The 18082-nt window shown below is 42.4% G+C and overlaps 1 protein-coding gene across 1 annotated transcript in view; it reads right to left on the reverse strand.

The window, feature by feature from the left end:
* LOC139914223 (endoprotease bli-like) overlaps window positions 1-18082 on the reverse strand; it is a 149352-nt gene that overhangs the window by 129468 nt on the left and 1802 nt on the right. The window contains exon 2 of the mRNA XM_071902488.2: window positions 1885-1977. Coding sequence (XP_071758589.2) covers window positions 1885-1977 — 93 coding nt within the window. The remainder of the gene's footprint in view (window positions 1-1884; window positions 1978-18082) is intronic.

The following is an 18082-nucleotide window of genomic DNA, read 5'->3' on the forward strand; positions in this document are numbered from 1 at the left end:
TTCTCTCATTTGAAGTAAATGAAGTTCTACTGGAGAGTAACTCGTTGAGTGCATTAAGTGTGATCCCAGCCTTGGTATATTAGCCTGTTTCTCTAACTAGTAATACTATTACAGTATTACCTCAGAGGCAGGCATTGGAAAGCAAATTAAAGAAGAAGCAAACATTAAACTAACATTGACCAGGTCTCAATCTGGCAGTTTACTAAGCGTCGTCTAGTGCAGCGACTAGTGAGCCCTATAATGTAACCCATCCGCCATGCAATGCAAAATACACTGCCTGATGCACAGTGAGAAACAGCAGGCTGGTTTATATAGACAGAGGCCTGGTCAGAGGTGGGTGGATGGAGTATATCTCAGGCTTTGGCAGCAGGCCAGCTCCTGTAGCTAACACACTAATTGTGTTTGCCCACACATAACCCACCGTAAATACGTCTTCCATAAACCTATTACAATATTGACTGTTTTCAACCTAAAAAAAATGCAATTAAAACAGATTCTATTAGTCTGATTGGTTTGAGGCGTAGGACACGATTTCCCAAACAGAGGAAATATCCAATTGGGTTAGAGTGAGTGATATCAGAGTGGTATTTCCTCGTCTCCATACTAAAACCTCTCACTGGGCAAGATTAGTCCGTTCACATGAACCAGCAACGCAGCCAGCAAACACAGACCTCAATGGAAAGGCAATTAAGAATGCAACAGCAGCTAGTAAGGGATGCAACGTCTAAGTATGCAATTGTTCATTATCCCAGAACATTATTTGTGCAATCCATTAAATTTGAGACTCATTACCGAATATGGGACATTTTGGGGGTGCAAATTCATTTTCACCTAAAGTTACGATGGTAGAAAAGTAATTAAAGTTACAGTTTAATGAAATCATGAACCATACATGGAGTCACTGGAGATTGCGCATAAATTACTTCAATTAATCACACGCACGCTGATTCAGATGATAACTCTGAATCAGAAAGTTTGGAATCTTCTTCTCTCTCCGCTATACTTTCTCTCCCTTTCTTTCTCTCGCTTGAATACGTGTGTGTGTGTGGGTACGTGTGTGTGTGTCAGGACGCTGTTGCTTTGTGCATTTTCATATATGTGTTTGTGTGTTTCAGTGTGTCATTGAAGGCGCTGCAGGGTCACGGTTTGGTGAAGGGCCAGAGGTCTGGTGCCCTCTGGGGGAAAAGGACAGGGCCGGAGCCACATCTCCACCTCCTCCTCCTCGTCCCTCCTCCCTCGCCCCGTGCTGTCATGGGATGTCTCCGCGGGTGACGGTTTCCCTGGCAACGGGAGCCGGGCGAGGAGGCTGTATTGTATGCTCCGAGGGTGATGCAGAACGGCTTGGTGAGCAGCAGGAAGGGGGGGTGGGGAGGTGTGTGTGTGTGTGTGTGGGGGGGGGGGGGGGGGCACAAAGTGATATCGGGTGGAACAGGCGTCTACACAAGCAAGGTAAACATCTTTCAGCTCTTACACACTGCGCGGCTCTGTTTCTGTTTTGTTTTTTTTTTGCTTTTTTTTCTCCCCTCTCTCTAATCAACACTAGACCCTGATTAAAGCGGCAATGCCAGCCAAATGAACTGTCATTTGCATATACATGCTGTGTAAAATCAGAACCAACGCTGGAGTGTGAATTCACCTTGACGTGGCCGTGTTAAATGTATCCAACAGTCACGTCTAAGTAGCTGAACGCTCTCATTTGCTGTAGTTACAAATCCATTTCCCGCTGCGTTACACAGACAGCGCGAGTCAGGCCAAAACAAATATTGTATTGGCGTCTTCATAGAACCCGCAGCTCCATCCACTCATCCAGATCCTCACCTGTAAAGGGGATTTCATTAGGCAGCAGAATGCGTGTGTTGTGGTACAAAGTTAAAGGCCCCTTACCCCTGCTGTGGCTGCGAGTCTCTCCTCCAAGGCGGCTCTGTCGGGGCGCCCCCTGCTGTCTCTCAGGGTGAACAGACCCTCCAGGCTGCCAATCTGTCAGCATGGAAAACAAACACTGTGGTCAGGGAATAGAGGCCCTCAAGTTCAGGACTTAAATGGTTTCGGGATATGGGATTTGATGTGATATTTGATTATTTATTTTTATTTGATTATCTGTCACCTCCCTGTGATCCTTTGTCATACATTTCCACACCCAGTAAGACTCTATGCGGCTCCATGACTCCATCATCCATGCAATTTGTTCAGACATTTTGTCTGTTTCGTCCTCCCTAAACGCTAGGTATGATCAGAAATACAACCTGAAAAACGAATTTAAATAAAACTTGCATTTTGAATTTCAGTTCAAATTCAACTCATTCTTCAGTTCATCATTACAGACAGACCAGTACAGGTACAGTGTGAGCAGGTCAAACATATAATGTATTCAACCTTAATCACCCATATGACCCTTTGCACAACATGATTTCAGCATTTCCCCCCCGGCCATCTGTCTTGTGTGGGTTTGCTCTGAGAGGTGGGCCGAAATCAAATAGCACACAGTTTATCTAACCTTATCCTGGGCTTTTCATTTCCAAGCCTTATAAACTCAATCGTATTGACCGCCTGGGAGAGTTAGAACTAACTAAGTGAAATCTACTCGGCGGCAATTGTGTGCGAGGCGCGCTTTGTGTGTACGCGTGTGTACGTGTATGTGTACGTGTGTGTTTGTGCGTGTGTGTGTGTGTGTGTGTGTGTGTGCCTTGCTGATTCTATCTTCCTTCACTTTCATTCTCTCTATTCTCTGTCCCTGAGGTGCATCAGGGCTGAGACTGCCGAGTAAATTGTCCCAAATTGAGTTCCTTCTTGCCAGCAGATACAGGCCACATCCCGACCGTTTAGAGAGAGACAGAGAGAGAGAGAGAGAGAGAGAGAGAGAAAGAGAGAGAAAACAATCACAGCACACATCGCTCGCCTGAAAATTTTCTCTCTAATTTCTGTCTTTGCCTCTCTCTCTTCCACCCGCCCTCCCTCCCTGTCTCTCCCTTTCTCTCTTCTCTCTCTCTCTGCTGATTTCCCTACTGCCTCTCTTTCTTCTCCCTGCACATTATTCTTCTGCTTCTCTCCCTTTATATCACTCCCTCTGTGTCTCCCCTTTTTTTCTTTGTCTGCTGCGATAGGTACACATCAGTCTTCCCTTGCTCGGCTTGGCTTTTTTTTTTTTTTTTCTCCTTCGACGATTCTCTCCCCCCCCCCTCCGCCCTCATTCCCGCTCGCTCCCCTTCCTCCATCTTTTATTTTTTTGCCATGCTGCCTCTCTGGATCCCTGCTTCATTCCCTCCCTCTACCTCACCTTTCCCTACCTACAGTATTTCCCTTCTCTCTCTGCATCTTTTTTCTCTGTCCTCTCCCCCTCCCCCTCAACTCCTATCCCCTTCCATTCATGCCTCCCTTTGCTCTCCCATCCCCCCCCCCCCTCCCCCATCCCGCCCTCCATGGCTGGCTGTACCCGGTGACATACTACCCATCAGCGCAGACCTCCCGGGTAGAGGAGTCTCGCTCTGACAATAATCACACAGTAAGTTTATAACGCTGGCAGCCCTGAGCCCAGCTGAGCTGAACTGAACGTGCACGATTCCCCCGACGCTGGCACACTCCATTAAACTCGGGGTGGGGGGTGTTGGGGTAGGGGGGTGTAGGCTGGCTGGGGCAAGGATGAAGCATGGGAGAGGGATGGGGGATATTGGGATGGGGGGGGGGGGGGGTATCGGGGACTGGGGTTGGAACTTGGAGCGATGATGGGCTTGTGGCTAGAGATAGATGTGGAAATGGGGTGAGAAAGCAGGGGGGGGGGGGCTGGAGCTGAAACTGGTGCTGAAACAAGGGAGGAGAGGAGGGTAAGTTTTTGGATATTTGGGGGTCTGGGCTGAAAACTCATCTTTTCAAGAAGTAGCTCATGCCAAAGTCTCCCCCGCTGAACGATAACCCCTCTCTACTCCCTCCGCTCGCTCTCGAAAAAATCCCTTCTATCTCTTGCCATGGCTCTTACTCTATTTATTTCAATATCGGCAGCACGGCGGCGTACCGAGTAGAGAGACTGCCATTCAGCTGGAGGATCCGGGTTCAGGCTCCTGTGTCGACCCTGCTGAAGAGTCCTGGAGCAAAGACACTGAATCTCTACCAGCTCCATGGGTGCTGCGCTGTGGCTGAAGCTGATCTCTGACCTCAATGTGGAAGGGAGCGAAAGAAAGATGATTTCCCTATGGGGATCAATAAAGTATCACTTTCTTGCACTTTTCCCTTATATGATCGTTCTATGGTCACAGGAATATTGTAAGGGTAGTAAGGCCCAGATTTTTGCACTCCTGATGTTTGGTTGCTTGTATTTTTAGATGATCTAGGAGTTGCAGCTTATTCTACGTTGGCACTCACTGGAAGTCGCTCTGTATGTGAGTGCCTGTTAAATGCCAAAAATGTCAAATGTAATGCAAATGGCTGGGGATGGTGGCAGGACAAGACTTTGGGGAATTTAAGAGGGATGGAGATACGATGAGACACTCGCATGAAACTGGGGATTTGGATGTTGGACGCAAGATGGAGCAAATACCAGTGTGTGGATGGAGTTGGGACCATGTTTTGGTTTGGGTTAGTAGGGAATGCTCTAGAAAAACAAAGGAAAACTTCCTTCTAAACTCGCCACCCTATCAACTTGAGATTATTTGACGCTGCATGTACGTCATGTACGCACGCTCAGACAATAAGAACTACAGCTGTACATCAAAATTAGTGAGCAATGTCATACCAACCAAAACAAACACACACACCCTCACAAACATACACACACATTCCAGTGCCCTGCCAGAGCAGGTTCACAGCAAAACAATATGAGGCCAATCAGGGGACCATTGGTATGGCTCTCCCTCTGCTAATGAAGGCACTTTGAAAAGGTAATCTAATTCACCAGCAGCAATTAAGGCTGGGAGCGCCTTGTCACTATCAATTATCCGCTCCTTCACTCATGTTCTCCAGTGCGGACGCTGAGCCTGCCTGACACACAGCACTGTCGGACAAATCAACCCCATCAGCCAGCCAGTCACTGAGAACACTAATCATGAGAGTGTTCACACACACACACACAGACACAGACACACACACACATAGATATGCTTGAATCATTGCAAAATGAACTAACTAAGCTCAACGTGAATTAGGATGTCCTAGCTGGTTGCAGTCAGAGATAGATCTTTACTTAGTGGATCCATAAAAACTAGATAATGTAGCCGGGAATCCAGCCAGCTAGGTAACATTAGTTGATGTTAACCATCTATCCAGCACTGGTTGTTGATGGAAAGCTCATGCTACTACTGTAACAGTTTATGAAAGAAAACAATCTGTTCATTAAACCTCAGTTTTCATCTTACCCTCTGTGTCTTCAACAAATTGTCAGTAATATTGTAGATATGACTATAATTGTGGGTATATGAACATAAGCAAGGAACTGTCAGAGGGAAAAGTCTATGTGAAGCAAAGCATAGTCTTGCTAATTAGTGACAGACAGCACACTCTTCTGAGTGCAAATGACATATTTTACATTCTCATTAATGTTAGCAACTTTCACCACAACTGTTCATGAAATACAATGTATAATTACAGTATTGCAAGGATGTACCCCTACTGTGCTGTGTGTGACTACAGGGAAAATCTGGATTTGGAGTATTGCGCCACCTATAGCTCCAAGTTTTTCTCACTACGATTTGTTTGTTTGTTTGTTTAACCTTTATTTATCCAGGTTAGCCTCACTGAGATTTATCTTTTTCAAGAGTGCAAAGCTACAGATGCTACAGCAAACATTTCATCACATTACATGACAGCATCATGGTTAACAAACATTCAACGTTTCATTATAAAAGCAATTTAAACTATGGGTAAAGACATTTACAATTTCCATTTTCCTCCATACCTTTAACCATTGCTTTAAAATCATTCAATGAGACCAGCTCCTGTAATTTCAGGTCCTTCTGGAGCTCATTCCATGCCACAGGGGCTGAGAACTGAAACGCCTTCTTACCAAACTCTGTACGAGCCTTTTTTACATTCAGTAAAAGCAAGTTTTGCAAAAAGCAAGCAAGTACTGTTCAGTGATTCATTTTTTCTACTATTCAGGGTCACAGGGGGCTGGAGCCTATCCCAGCATGCATTGGGCAGAATGCAAGGAAGCACCCTGGACTTTGTCACCAGTCCATCACAGGGCCAATGAGTGGGGGTTCAGTGTCTTGCTCAAGGACACTTCAACAGGACAAATGGCTGTGGCAGGGATCAAGCCTGGTGACCTTATGAGACTAACCACAGGCTATTCTGCCACCTCTACTACTATTTTAACTAGCTTTATTTTATTAGTCTGAGGGTGTTTTAAACCACTAGAATGGCACAAATCCTTTGTATTGTTAAACTCTGTATCAAAATGAATCTGTATTTTGAATTACATTATGGTGGGCCATGAAAGTTTCAATGTATTGGCTATACAGCCTACCCATTATTAATACAGTATACTAAAAGTATTTGCATGTAATCTGATTACAGTGCTTTTTCAGTAGCTGTAATTGAAAAACACATTTCTATATTCCATGTTACTGCCCATCCCTTGGCCTGTCTGCATGTTTAAGTGGCTGCATGTAAAGACTGGTAGGGCAATGCACTGGCTCTTTATCTATGAACTTGTCTCATCTCTTCTTATGGTGTCATGTAATGTAATGTTGACATTACTGGCATCTCAGCTCTTATGCATTTATAACAGACAACTTCAAAACCACAAAGCAACTACTGTAGACTGCTTTGTGATGCTGCATTTCAGGCTCAACAAAGACAATAATCACACAAATACTATATTTTAACACTGTCAAAGTTTCATCTGTCACCTACAACCTGTCAAGCCTTTCCATTTAGCATGTTACCAGAGTGATCCTGAAGGCGTACCGGTACTTGCGGTTTGAATGGAAGACAGCAATTTGCCACTGCATTCACTCAAGTTTATGCAAAATGCTGCCACACCTGAACTTACACCAGGGCAATCTCATCTCTATGACAAAAACGTACATATTCTGGTAAAAAAAGAAATCTCAAATGTCTTCATACAAATATCAATAGAACTGGGCACCTGCAACTAAAAGAGAAGATAGCTGAAATGCTTCTATAAGGTAATATGTATACTTCCCCACACTGTTATAAACAGTACATCAGTTGCGTACAATGCAATGTTGGAGCAGGTAATCAAATACAGATACATACATACAAATACATACAAATACACACCAAATACAGAAAAAACTATTACTTATGCATTGTCATGTTAGAATTTAACTTTATAGATGCCCTTCCTGTTTGTATACTGCCCTATAAAAACTTGGAAAACACCTTTTGGAAAACACTTTCCTATCAGTGCAGGGAATTGAATCAGTGGCTTTGCAGAGAAACAGTTAACTGACTCAAATTCCTTCTCTGGGGTTTCTCTAAAGCATGTGAAGGTTGTAAACATGTGATGCTGATGTATGGAGACAGGCAACTGGAGGATCCTGAACTACTGTCCTCTTATGGGACTGAGGACAAGTCAACCATCCAGCTGGACCTCCAGACGGAGGTATAAAAGCTGACAGACAGGATGAATCTAAATGCTCTACTGAATCTCTTGAATGCTTAACTGAATCTCTCCAATGACTGACCTTAGGCCAGGGCGCTGATGAAGAGGGGATTAGTATGACAGTACTGCCGCTGAAAGAGAAAAGTGCTGCAAAGCTTCCAAAAGGTAATATCTGGACTTCAGTAAGTTGCTGCAAGAAAGCACTAATGTTTGAAGTAAAAAAAAAAAGACTGGGTACAGACAGATAATTATGATGCATGCAATATAAAGTCATATGTAATGTAAATATAGTCTAAGATTATCACATTAAGAAGTTTGTTTGAAAACTGTTTGGGTTTGCGTCATCATTTTGTGTAGGCCTATCTTGAGCATCATAGTGAACATTTAATATCTCTATTTGGAGAAAAAAACAGACCAGATGATAGGATGAATCTAAATGCTCCAGTGTGAGCAATGTAGTCTATGTAATGTAAGCTAATTAAAAGCTTAACTGAATCTCTCCAACAAACCATAGACCAAGGCACTGATGAAGAGAGCAAGAATTCAGCGGCACAGCCATTGAAAGAGTAAGTTGCTGAAAACTTCCCAGAGGGTGTTTTTGCTTTTCCTATGTGTATTAAAAGTTTGGTTGTTTATATGGTTCTCGCTGTCCTGTGGACAGAGAACTTTGTTTTTCTTTGGGATGTGTAAACCCATGACACTAGGACCCATGAAACCCATTCAAACTACATCTGTACAGAACTAAGGGCACGTTGGAGTGGTTTATTTGAACTCTAGAGCATTAGAACTCCTTTATTTGTTTTGGTAGGTCAGAACGATGCCATTTAAACTCTGTTTGCACCAAATAACCGCACTGAAACGCCTGAAAATGCGAGTCTCAGGCCTCTTCTAAGAGAACCGTAGTGCGGTTCATTAGGAGTGAGTACGTAATCTGAACCATCTACAGGAAAAGACCCCAAAACGCAAGGTATTATGGGTATGAGGAGACAGATGTTGACATCTCATAGCCAGCACTATACTCACATTTGGAAAGCCTGGCATAACAAAATGAACTGACAACAGAACTCCCCTCACCACCAAACTGTAACCTGGTGGGAGGACAGGTTACCAAAGGTCTGTCCAATTAACAAGTGAGTCATATGACTTTTGTTTACAAGCACTGGTTCGCTTGTAATTGGGCAATAAGAACCTAAACTAAACAAATACAAAAATGTAGCAAAGCAAACTTTTCCACTACGGTTCAGACCAAAGCAAATGGACTTCAGGTGTGATTGCAGCCTAAAATCCTGTAATTCCTAATGTACTGTGGCCAAAATGGCTGTAAAGTTAAATTCCATAGAGTGTGTTATAGTCTTTGTTCTCTTCAGTATCACAAATAGGCTGCACATCAGTGCTAAAGCATCACCACATACAGTTTTTGTATCCTATATTTTATATACTAAGTGAGAAATCATGTTGTGTGAGTGTGAGGTGGTGTTACTGATGTGAATACTGTCAGCTTTTATATATCAAGTGCTAGTCGATCAATTTGAGACTGAAAAAAAAACTGTCTGTACTGTGGCATAAAAAAGCCAGTAATGTAGTGACTTCGATGCCACAGGCGGCACTTTACTCTGAATCCAGGTTAGGGGCTTTAAAGCTTTAACTCACAGTGTTGCTGTGCTGATTTCTTTACCGATTCCGACCTGAAAACAGAGAAGAATGTCTTCAAGGTCTTTGTGCTTGTAATAGGAGTGGACACAGTGACAACAGAGCTGGGTACTGAGGAGCCGAGGAGCAGCATAACAGTACTGCAGCCGAAAGAGAAAAATGCTGAAAAGCTCCAAGAAGGCAACACTTGGGCTTGACCTTACCTGCATACACAATGTTGCAGCGGTCGATGTCTCCGTACAGACAGAACTGTAGATTATATAACATATATATGTATATGTGGTATGGCACCTTACGGTTCACAGTGATCAAAGTTGAAGGACAAGTTGACTAGCTAGTTTAGCCAGCTAGTCAACTGGTATAAATAAATAAATACAATTTTTAAATAAAAAAATAAAAAAAAGATTTGAGGATGTTACATGACATTAAATATTATCATAACTGAATCTAATGAACACAGTCTGCTTGGTCAAAAAAAAAAAAAATTGTTTTTTAAAAACAGTGCTCCCCAACTCCCATTAAGTCAAACTTTTACATTTTTTTTTTTTTTTTTACAATTCTAAAGAACCATTGTAAATATACAATCATTTTCTGAAATTAACTTTAAACATCACTTTATAGAAACATCTGCAAAACAAACAATTGTTCATCTTGGAGGTCCAAATTAAGTTTCACATACACAAACTAAAAACTATGCAGTTTGCCTCTTTATTTGCAGTCCCAATCATATAGAATTTGTTATGGATGTGGTTGGACAAAAGCAACTAAATGCTGAGTTTGATGTTTTTATTGATGCCTGCACAGTAGACACAGATAAAACAAGTGCTGTAAAAATTTGCCATGCTTCTCAATTACAGTTTGGGTTCCTGCATTCTTACATTAACCATTCTTTTCAAGTGTTGGTCCTCAAGTTTCTCCATTCATGTGTGTGTGTGTGTGTGTGTGTGTGTGTGTGTGTGTGTCTGTATTAGTAGATGTTAATGAACTTCAGGAACAAGCCTGACTCTGTTCATCCCTGCCTCTCCCTGTATCTGTGGTGAAAGGAAAAGGAAACAACACTCTCTGATCGCTCTGAAATGGTAAATGGTACGATAAGACAAATGGTGTGTGTGTGTATGTGTGTGAGGGACGAGGGGTGGGGGGCTGGGGGGGTTCAGTTTAGATCTTAACTGGGCAATGGAGTTGTTTGGCAGAGGCCTACTGTAACTTTTAAGCTTGTATCCAGTGATGTAGTGGTGAATAAGAAAATGGGTAAACTATGACCTTCTCAGATGATTCTCAGATGACCTCCATTATCATCATGAGGTCATCACCTCCAATATAAACAAAAAATACATTACATTTTTCTGCTTTTTTTCCCCCTTAATTAGGTGTGTTTCCATCAGCTGGGTTGAAGCACATAAATAGGCTTCCTGAACGAAGAACGGAGCTATGTCAGAAAAAAAAAAAGGTAAGACTCTTCACAGTACGTCATTATTTATTCAACAGATCTGTTACGTCGCAATTCATTGTGTAATTTATTTATGGACACAAAAAAAAATCCACCCCAAGAGAGCATATGAACTTGCAATTTTGATGGAATTTTATCAAAAATTTGTTGTTTCCATTCAACCTTTTAATTTTGATACATCACAATTTCAATAAAAATACCAGCTACAGACAAGCAACAGGAGGATCTCAAATTGCTCCTGGCTTTTGAAGTCAAGGATGAGTCTACAATCTACCTGGAAAAGAAAATGCAGACAGTGCAATGATGCAAAATATTGCTTTGAACAAAAAGGATTAAACCAAACGCTCAACTGAATCTTTTGGCTTGAATCTCGAGGCTTGATTTCTGATCTTCCCATTGATGAAAAGATAATTTTACAGCGGATGAGAGACAAAAAACATTTTTAATGCGACTGTTCATGCTAAATTGAGAAAATGAGACTTTGTAAACTTTGCCTTTCATAGCTGTAAAATATCCTCACCAAAACACATATCGACAATTGAGAGAATATATATATCATAAATACTGTAATGTCTCAAGATAAGTCGTTCAGGTCAGAATCGTCCAATTCATGTCTGTTTCTAAACCTGAAGTATGAGGCCACTGTGTGTGATAAAGAGGAATAACAAACTCAAACTCAAAATGTCACAGTATCCCTTTAAATTATGCATTTAAATTACTGTAGTCTCAGTATTTCCTATGTTTACTTACATTTAGCCCTAATAATAAAATGGTCAAATACAACTAGTAGCACTTAAACTACATATTAAAAGCACCAAATTGAAGAGGAAGATGTCAAACTGGTATATATTTAGCAAATTGCTGAATGGGAAGACTCTGTAAGACTTTGTAATACACGTAAAAAAAGAGAAGAATTTTCAACCACCTGACAGTGCAGGACCTGAGGAAGATATTTCAAAATTAAGAAAGAGAATGGCTTTGAATTTAGTGTGCTTTCCACCTATGCAGAAGCTTCCATCATGTACTCTTACAATGTAGTGCACATGATGAACAGGATAGCAGGCATTAACATCAAAACATCCCTGGCGTGTGTGGGTAGTGGATTGACAGGAACCAGGACATCTGATCTACAATGGTAATCTGTTGGATTATCCAAAAAAACACTCATATGGGATAAAGGTAGAATAAACGACCCTTGTGGTTTTAAGACAAAGGGCGAGGCGAAGGGAACCTGTAATAAAACAAGTCATGTGAAACCAGACAATCTGCTGAATCCCTAAGGATGACAGAGAATATCAGGTCTCATGACAAGGTGCAATCAGAAGTGTAACACAGGCTCCAACTTTGTCTGAAATCATCAATCTGAATCTGAATTGGCAAGGACCAAACTGATCCCGACAAGGATCAGACTGAGCTGGGGAGACAAGGCTATCTGAGACACAAATTACAGCATGATTCATAAGACATTCCTCCGTGTATATAGATAATGTCACTGCAAGCAGCAAACCAATCAAAGCTCCCACAAGACCCATGCCTTTTATTTTTGACAAGACAGACTTAATGACTTTCTTTAGATTTTTGCTGCTGTTTTAAATTGCATTGCTTTGAAAATCTTGTGCATATTTTGTAGTGTGATCTTCCTACATTCTTTTGACAGACAAACCTGTAAATGTTATTAGCAAATGCTGTACACTAATTTCTCATTTTGTAAAGGCGTTACTGGAGTCTCTGCATGTTTGATGTTGCCATCAACCATCATCATATTGAGGGAACATGATGTCACTACTGCTGTTGCCTACGTTCTATGTCATAAACTTTTCAGTGGTGGGAGTCTTTCTATCTTTTAGCACCTTTAAAGACATTGTATATCAGCACAAACTATCAGCTATCAGCAGCCTCAGTCCAAAAGTATCAGTGTCTAACCCTCATTTCCACTACTGCCTCCACTGTGAGCTCAGCAGGTTTGGACTTTGAATCTTCACCATTATAAAGCATCAATCACTGCATCTGCGTGGTCTGCTGCTGCTGACAGCCTCCGACAGACAGACAGAGAGAGAAGAAAGAGAAAAAAGTATAGGAATGGAGGGAGGGATGGGATGGGACAGCATGGAGGATAAACAAAAACAAACAGAGACATCAAGAGTCATTGAAGCAGTGTGTGAGAGCCACGTGAGGCGGCCCACCCTATGGAGAAAACAGCAGCTTGTGTGTATACTAACAGCCCTACAGGGGCCCCGGCCTCCACAGCCCACACCACGGAGAACCAGAACGGAGAGATAGGAGGAGGGCTGGGTGATGGAGAGGGATGCTAGGGGCTAAATGGGGTGAGCAGTTAAGCCTTGTTGGTTACAGTATTGACAGGAAACTCAGGGGATGGGAGTGGGTTGTTGAAGAGTTCTGCAGTCCATCTTAAAGTAAAAAATATTGCAGATACTAGGGTTTGGTGGGTTTCTGAAGTCCGACACCAACACTGTTTGGATTGAGCTGTTGCTAGCCCTTATTTTGTGCTAATATTTAATATCTTTATATTTGACAGTTTTCATGTCAGTATTCAGTGTTTCCCCCAGAATTTTATTTGGGAAAAGCCTCTGAAACAGCATTTAGACCATCATGGGACACTAAAACTAGTACTAATAATAATAATAGTAATGAAACATATTCATGTATATTTGTGTGTAGCCCAATTCAAATATCACATTAGGGCTTTCCATAGACAACCACTGTAACATTGATCAATCATACAATAAATAAGTATGTAATCAATAAAACTGCATCATATCCATCATATCAGAGGTGGGCAACACTGGACTGGATGATATCCATTTTTTAACAAAAGGTAATTTAGCAACTGATTATATAATTATTGCCAGATAATGTAATAACTTGGTAAAATAATAATAAAACAGTAATATAAAGTAAGTAATAAAATGATTCTCTAAATGGGTCAAAAATAATAAAGCCTGTTCATTTAATAAATTCCCAGACAATGTAATGATGTCATATTATTACATTAGCCAGTGATGATTACTTAATAAGGGATAACTGATGATGTAATAATACTAATAAAGTAATAACTTGTAAGAAGAATGTAACAACTCAAGTTAGTGAATATTATTACATCATCAGTTAAAAATATATCACACCCCTTAAAGTGACGTTATTACATTATCTGGGAATGTATTGCATCAGCAGGTTTTATTTCATTTGTGATCAATTTAGGAGGTCATTTTGTTACATTTATGGTAATAAAGTTATTACATTATATGGCAGTTATTACATTATCAGTTGTTAGAGGCCAATAATATTGGCCTGATATACTGTAGATACAATAGGGCTCTAACAGTGATAATAACAGCTGTTACTACTGTTCTGAGTCCCACTCAATTAAGTACTCAACATCCAAAACACAATCCCCTATCTGCAGCAAAATCCATCAGAACTCACAATTAATTTAACTGTCAAAAAATGTTCAACATAATGCTTCTTCTGGATGTGTCTACAAATAGTCTACTACTTAGGAATTAAGAGTGACATGCGGTGAGGTCCATTTTCAAATTACACAATGGTTTTTGGATTGGAGTTTGTGTTCCCTTGGTTCATGACACTTGCTTAACCCCTCAGGTAAACCTTCAGTTCAGGTAAGAAAGTGGAAGTCACAGAGTTACAAGGTATGCACACAACTGTGGCAATAACTGACATACATGTCAGAAAAGCTCATCCACAAAGCTTTCATACTGTGAATAATAAGTAAAACAGTTTACTTTCACTGTAAGCCATCACTGTAAGTCATCTTTGTAATCTTTTCCAAATAAAACACTATTATATTCTACAGTAAAACCCCACTAAGACTATACAACATGCAATTTTACAATATTACCTCGAAGCTTCCATGTCGCCTTTAACAGCATTGTGTATGAACATGTTTGTGTGTTTCTCCCTCCACTCTATGCTCTCGTCCACCACCCTCCTTTATCTTCTTTATCTCTCTCTCTTTCCCTCTCTCTCTCTCTCTCTCTCCATTTCAATATTGAAGAGAGTTTTATTAAGGGCTGGACTCGGGGGTGCTGAGGCGCTCTCAGTAATTTTCCTACAAAGTGCTTTAATCCATCACACGGCCAACATGTGGCCTTTGCAGCCATACATCATCTCAGCCCAGAGAGAGAGAGAGAGAGAGAGAGAGAGAGAGAGAGAGAGAGAGAGAGAGAGAGAGAGAGAGAGAGAGAGAAGGAGAGAGAGAGTGGTAGCATCATTTCTGCTCTCCTCCTCCTCTTCTTCGCCCTCACCCTCTTCCTCCCCCTCCTCCTTCTTCTTCTTCTCTACCTCCATCTCCTGCTAGAGCTCCCCACCTGGAAGGGATACACTTCTTCGCCTCCACATCTTCCTCGGTCAACAGCCGGAGAGTCTTTGCTCTCTCTCTTTCTCTCTCTATCTCTCTCTCTCTCTTCCTCCATTTCTCCATTTACAAATGAGAGTGAGTTGGGGTGGGGGGGGCTGGGCAGAGGGAGGTAAGCAAAGAGTGAGCGAAAATGAAAGAGATGGAGATAGGCATGAGTGAATGAGTGAGTGAATGAGTGTGTGAGGCTGAGAGAGAAAGAGAGAGATAAGGAAAATGGAGAAAAGCTTAGTGGAATGAATGAAATTGGGGGACAAAAGAGGGTGTGTGATAGGACGTCAGGGTGTGTGTGTGTGTGTGCGTGTGTGTATGTGTGTGTGTGTGTGTGTGTGTGTGTGCATACATGTAGCCGTGCATGTGTGTGTGTGTGTGTGCCGTACATATATGCAAAAGGTGTGCGCGCCTGTCCTTGCATGAGGAAATAGAAAGAGGCAGAGCGAGCGAGAGGAGACGGGGAAACAAAGCGTTGCCTTTCCCAGCATGCAGCTGGTGCGGCGTTGCCCTCTCCGTTGCCCCCGGCCAACACCTGCCTCCATTTCGCTCCCTCCGCCCTCCACACATTGAGGAGCAGCGGTGAACTCTGGGCCCCCTGACTAATGGAATGGGCCCTTGCTCCCAACCATTAGAGGATTGGTGTCCCTACTCGTGCCCCTGGGTGCCCTACGGTGAGGAAAAGGGAGAGGGAGGGCGAGGGAGGAAGGCGAGAGAGAAGATGTGGCACCTCGGTCCTCTCCCATGCCCCACACACACACACCTGGTCATAACATGACAGCCAGGAGAGTAATCCAGCCAGAGTAAGGCTTGACATAGCTTAGCATCTGACTGAGGCAATTTCTGAGAGGATATTAGAAATTCTGAATCAGGCGCAGAGGTACGAGGTTTCAGAGAAGGAGCTCTCTGAACGTGTACGACAGCGGCCCCGGCTGATCGCGAAGCATTTGTGTGATTTCATTTAGCCGGTAAATCCAGTGCTCTACCTCAATTACACCTGCTTTATTCCGATGGAAAACACACCTCGAGTGTATGGAGGGGGGGGGGGGGAAGCATGCAGCGGATTGGGGATTGAATCTCTCGATGAGCTGATAGCACGTCCACAGACAGCAGGCCAAGCTGTGCTGCGGTAATGTTATGCTAATGATATGGTAATGATATGGTAATCTGCCGGCAGTATTCCACATCACTAGAGAGAGGGGGAATCTGGGAGGCCTTTCACCATTGGTTGGAGACCAGGGACTTCCTGGAGTCAGAGTTCAAGAAAAAAAAACCCTGCACACACACATCTAGAAGCAGTGATCTAAGCTAAAGTAAAGACAATGCAACACATAGACCTAAGCTGGCTTTAATCGGATTTGCGAACCCTTAAGTAAGCAAGAAATAATACCTGTAAACAATGCAGTATCATGTGATGCAACTGAAAACTAGGTCGGCTACATTGTAAGAAAGCCTGCGAGCTGAGGCATTTTTTTATCAGCGTGTAATATCAAGTCAGTGCGCTGTTGTTCTGTGCCAACACAAAGTGAAATAGAAAATGATCTGTTTTAGATCACGATCGGGTTGTTTTTTCTCTGTCTGTGAAACCCTGCACCTGTAATGGCTGCCATTACCTGCCTAGTCAGAGCATCTCTCTCCCTCTCTCTCTCATAATGATTGCATTACACTACAACAGCCTCGGTTGAAGATGAGACCCACCATGTATGACAATAATCTTCTTTGAATCCACATCAGCACTGCCACATAGCCGTGTGCAGCGCTAATAATGACATGCAACCCCTTGCTGGGTGCATTGCGTTGTATTTATTTATTTATTTTGCTGTGCCACATTTCAGTGCATCTAATCTCATGCTGAATATACTGGTACACCCCTCAAATTAGAGGAATGTTTAAAGACCCCGATGGATTAACTGTATGCTCGACGATGGCTGACACTGCGAGCTACAGTACAGCATCACATATAGAGATCTTCATCATTTCCAAATGAGTGCAGTGTAACACGAGTGAAGGAGCACTGATAAACATGAACAGATCTACTCGACTTGGTGACCTTTGACACATATACAAATCATAAACACAGTGAAGGCTTCACCGCGTCTGCGACCGAAGAGGCACCTGCAAAAGCAACTGCAATGTATTCACTGTAAATCTGTCCATGGCGCATAAAGACATCACCTTGGGGGTTTTGTTTTGTTTTTCTTTGTATTTTACAGTTGCGAAATGAATATGTCAAGCCGGCACAATGGAGAGACGCGATGACATTTTCCTGGATGCCGTACACTAAATCAAAGAGACCACCAATATGTTGAGTGCTAGCGTGGAGACATTTGATTCCCATTCCACTCATACAACATTACCACTGGAATGCCAGCAGACATCACAATCCTCCCAAGCTGGCGTTGGGCTTGTCAGACTTCTCATTTCACTTCAATGTTTTCAAAAAAAATATCACAGCAAATTGTGAAGCGCCGGGTTCTTCTTGATATACGATATTTGCCGCACGCAAGGCACAAATCACAGGTGACACAATTAAAATGGGTTTGACTTAACAAAGGCGATTTAATGTCAGTGACATTTAGCATCAGCCCCTGGCGACAGACAGGTAAAAGAGGCCAGTCAGCAGATTGGACCTCGGGGGAACATGAGAGGGGGGCTGTCTGAGCCTCTTCTTCTGGGTATGGTGTTGCTCGGTCGGCCGCCCCTCATTAACACCCAAACACAACACTTACTGTGCATCCTTGCCAATACTTTACTACAGGATCACGCCACAACATTCTCAGACTAATTCATACCATGCTTACAGGATTAACAAATGTTTAAACTGAGTATAAACCAACAGGACTATGAGCATTGCAAATATATGTGGTTCAAAATACAGCGTAGACGCATAAATACACTGTGATTGTGCTATAGGTGGGAAGGTTAAATGCATTTGGGTTTTGTTTACACGAAACGTCACAGTTGTGTTTAGTCATTCAGTCGAGATCACTGCATAGAGGGACTGTAGATGGTGTGTGAAAGAGGAGAAGACAATGCAGGCGGA

The sequence above is a fragment of the Centroberyx gerrardi genome, chromosome 12 (genome assembly GCF_048128805.1).
Source record: "Centroberyx gerrardi isolate f3 chromosome 12, fCenGer3.hap1.cur.20231027, whole genome shotgun sequence".
Lineage (NCBI taxonomy): Eukaryota > Metazoa > Chordata > Actinopteri > Beryciformes > Berycidae > Centroberyx > Centroberyx gerrardi.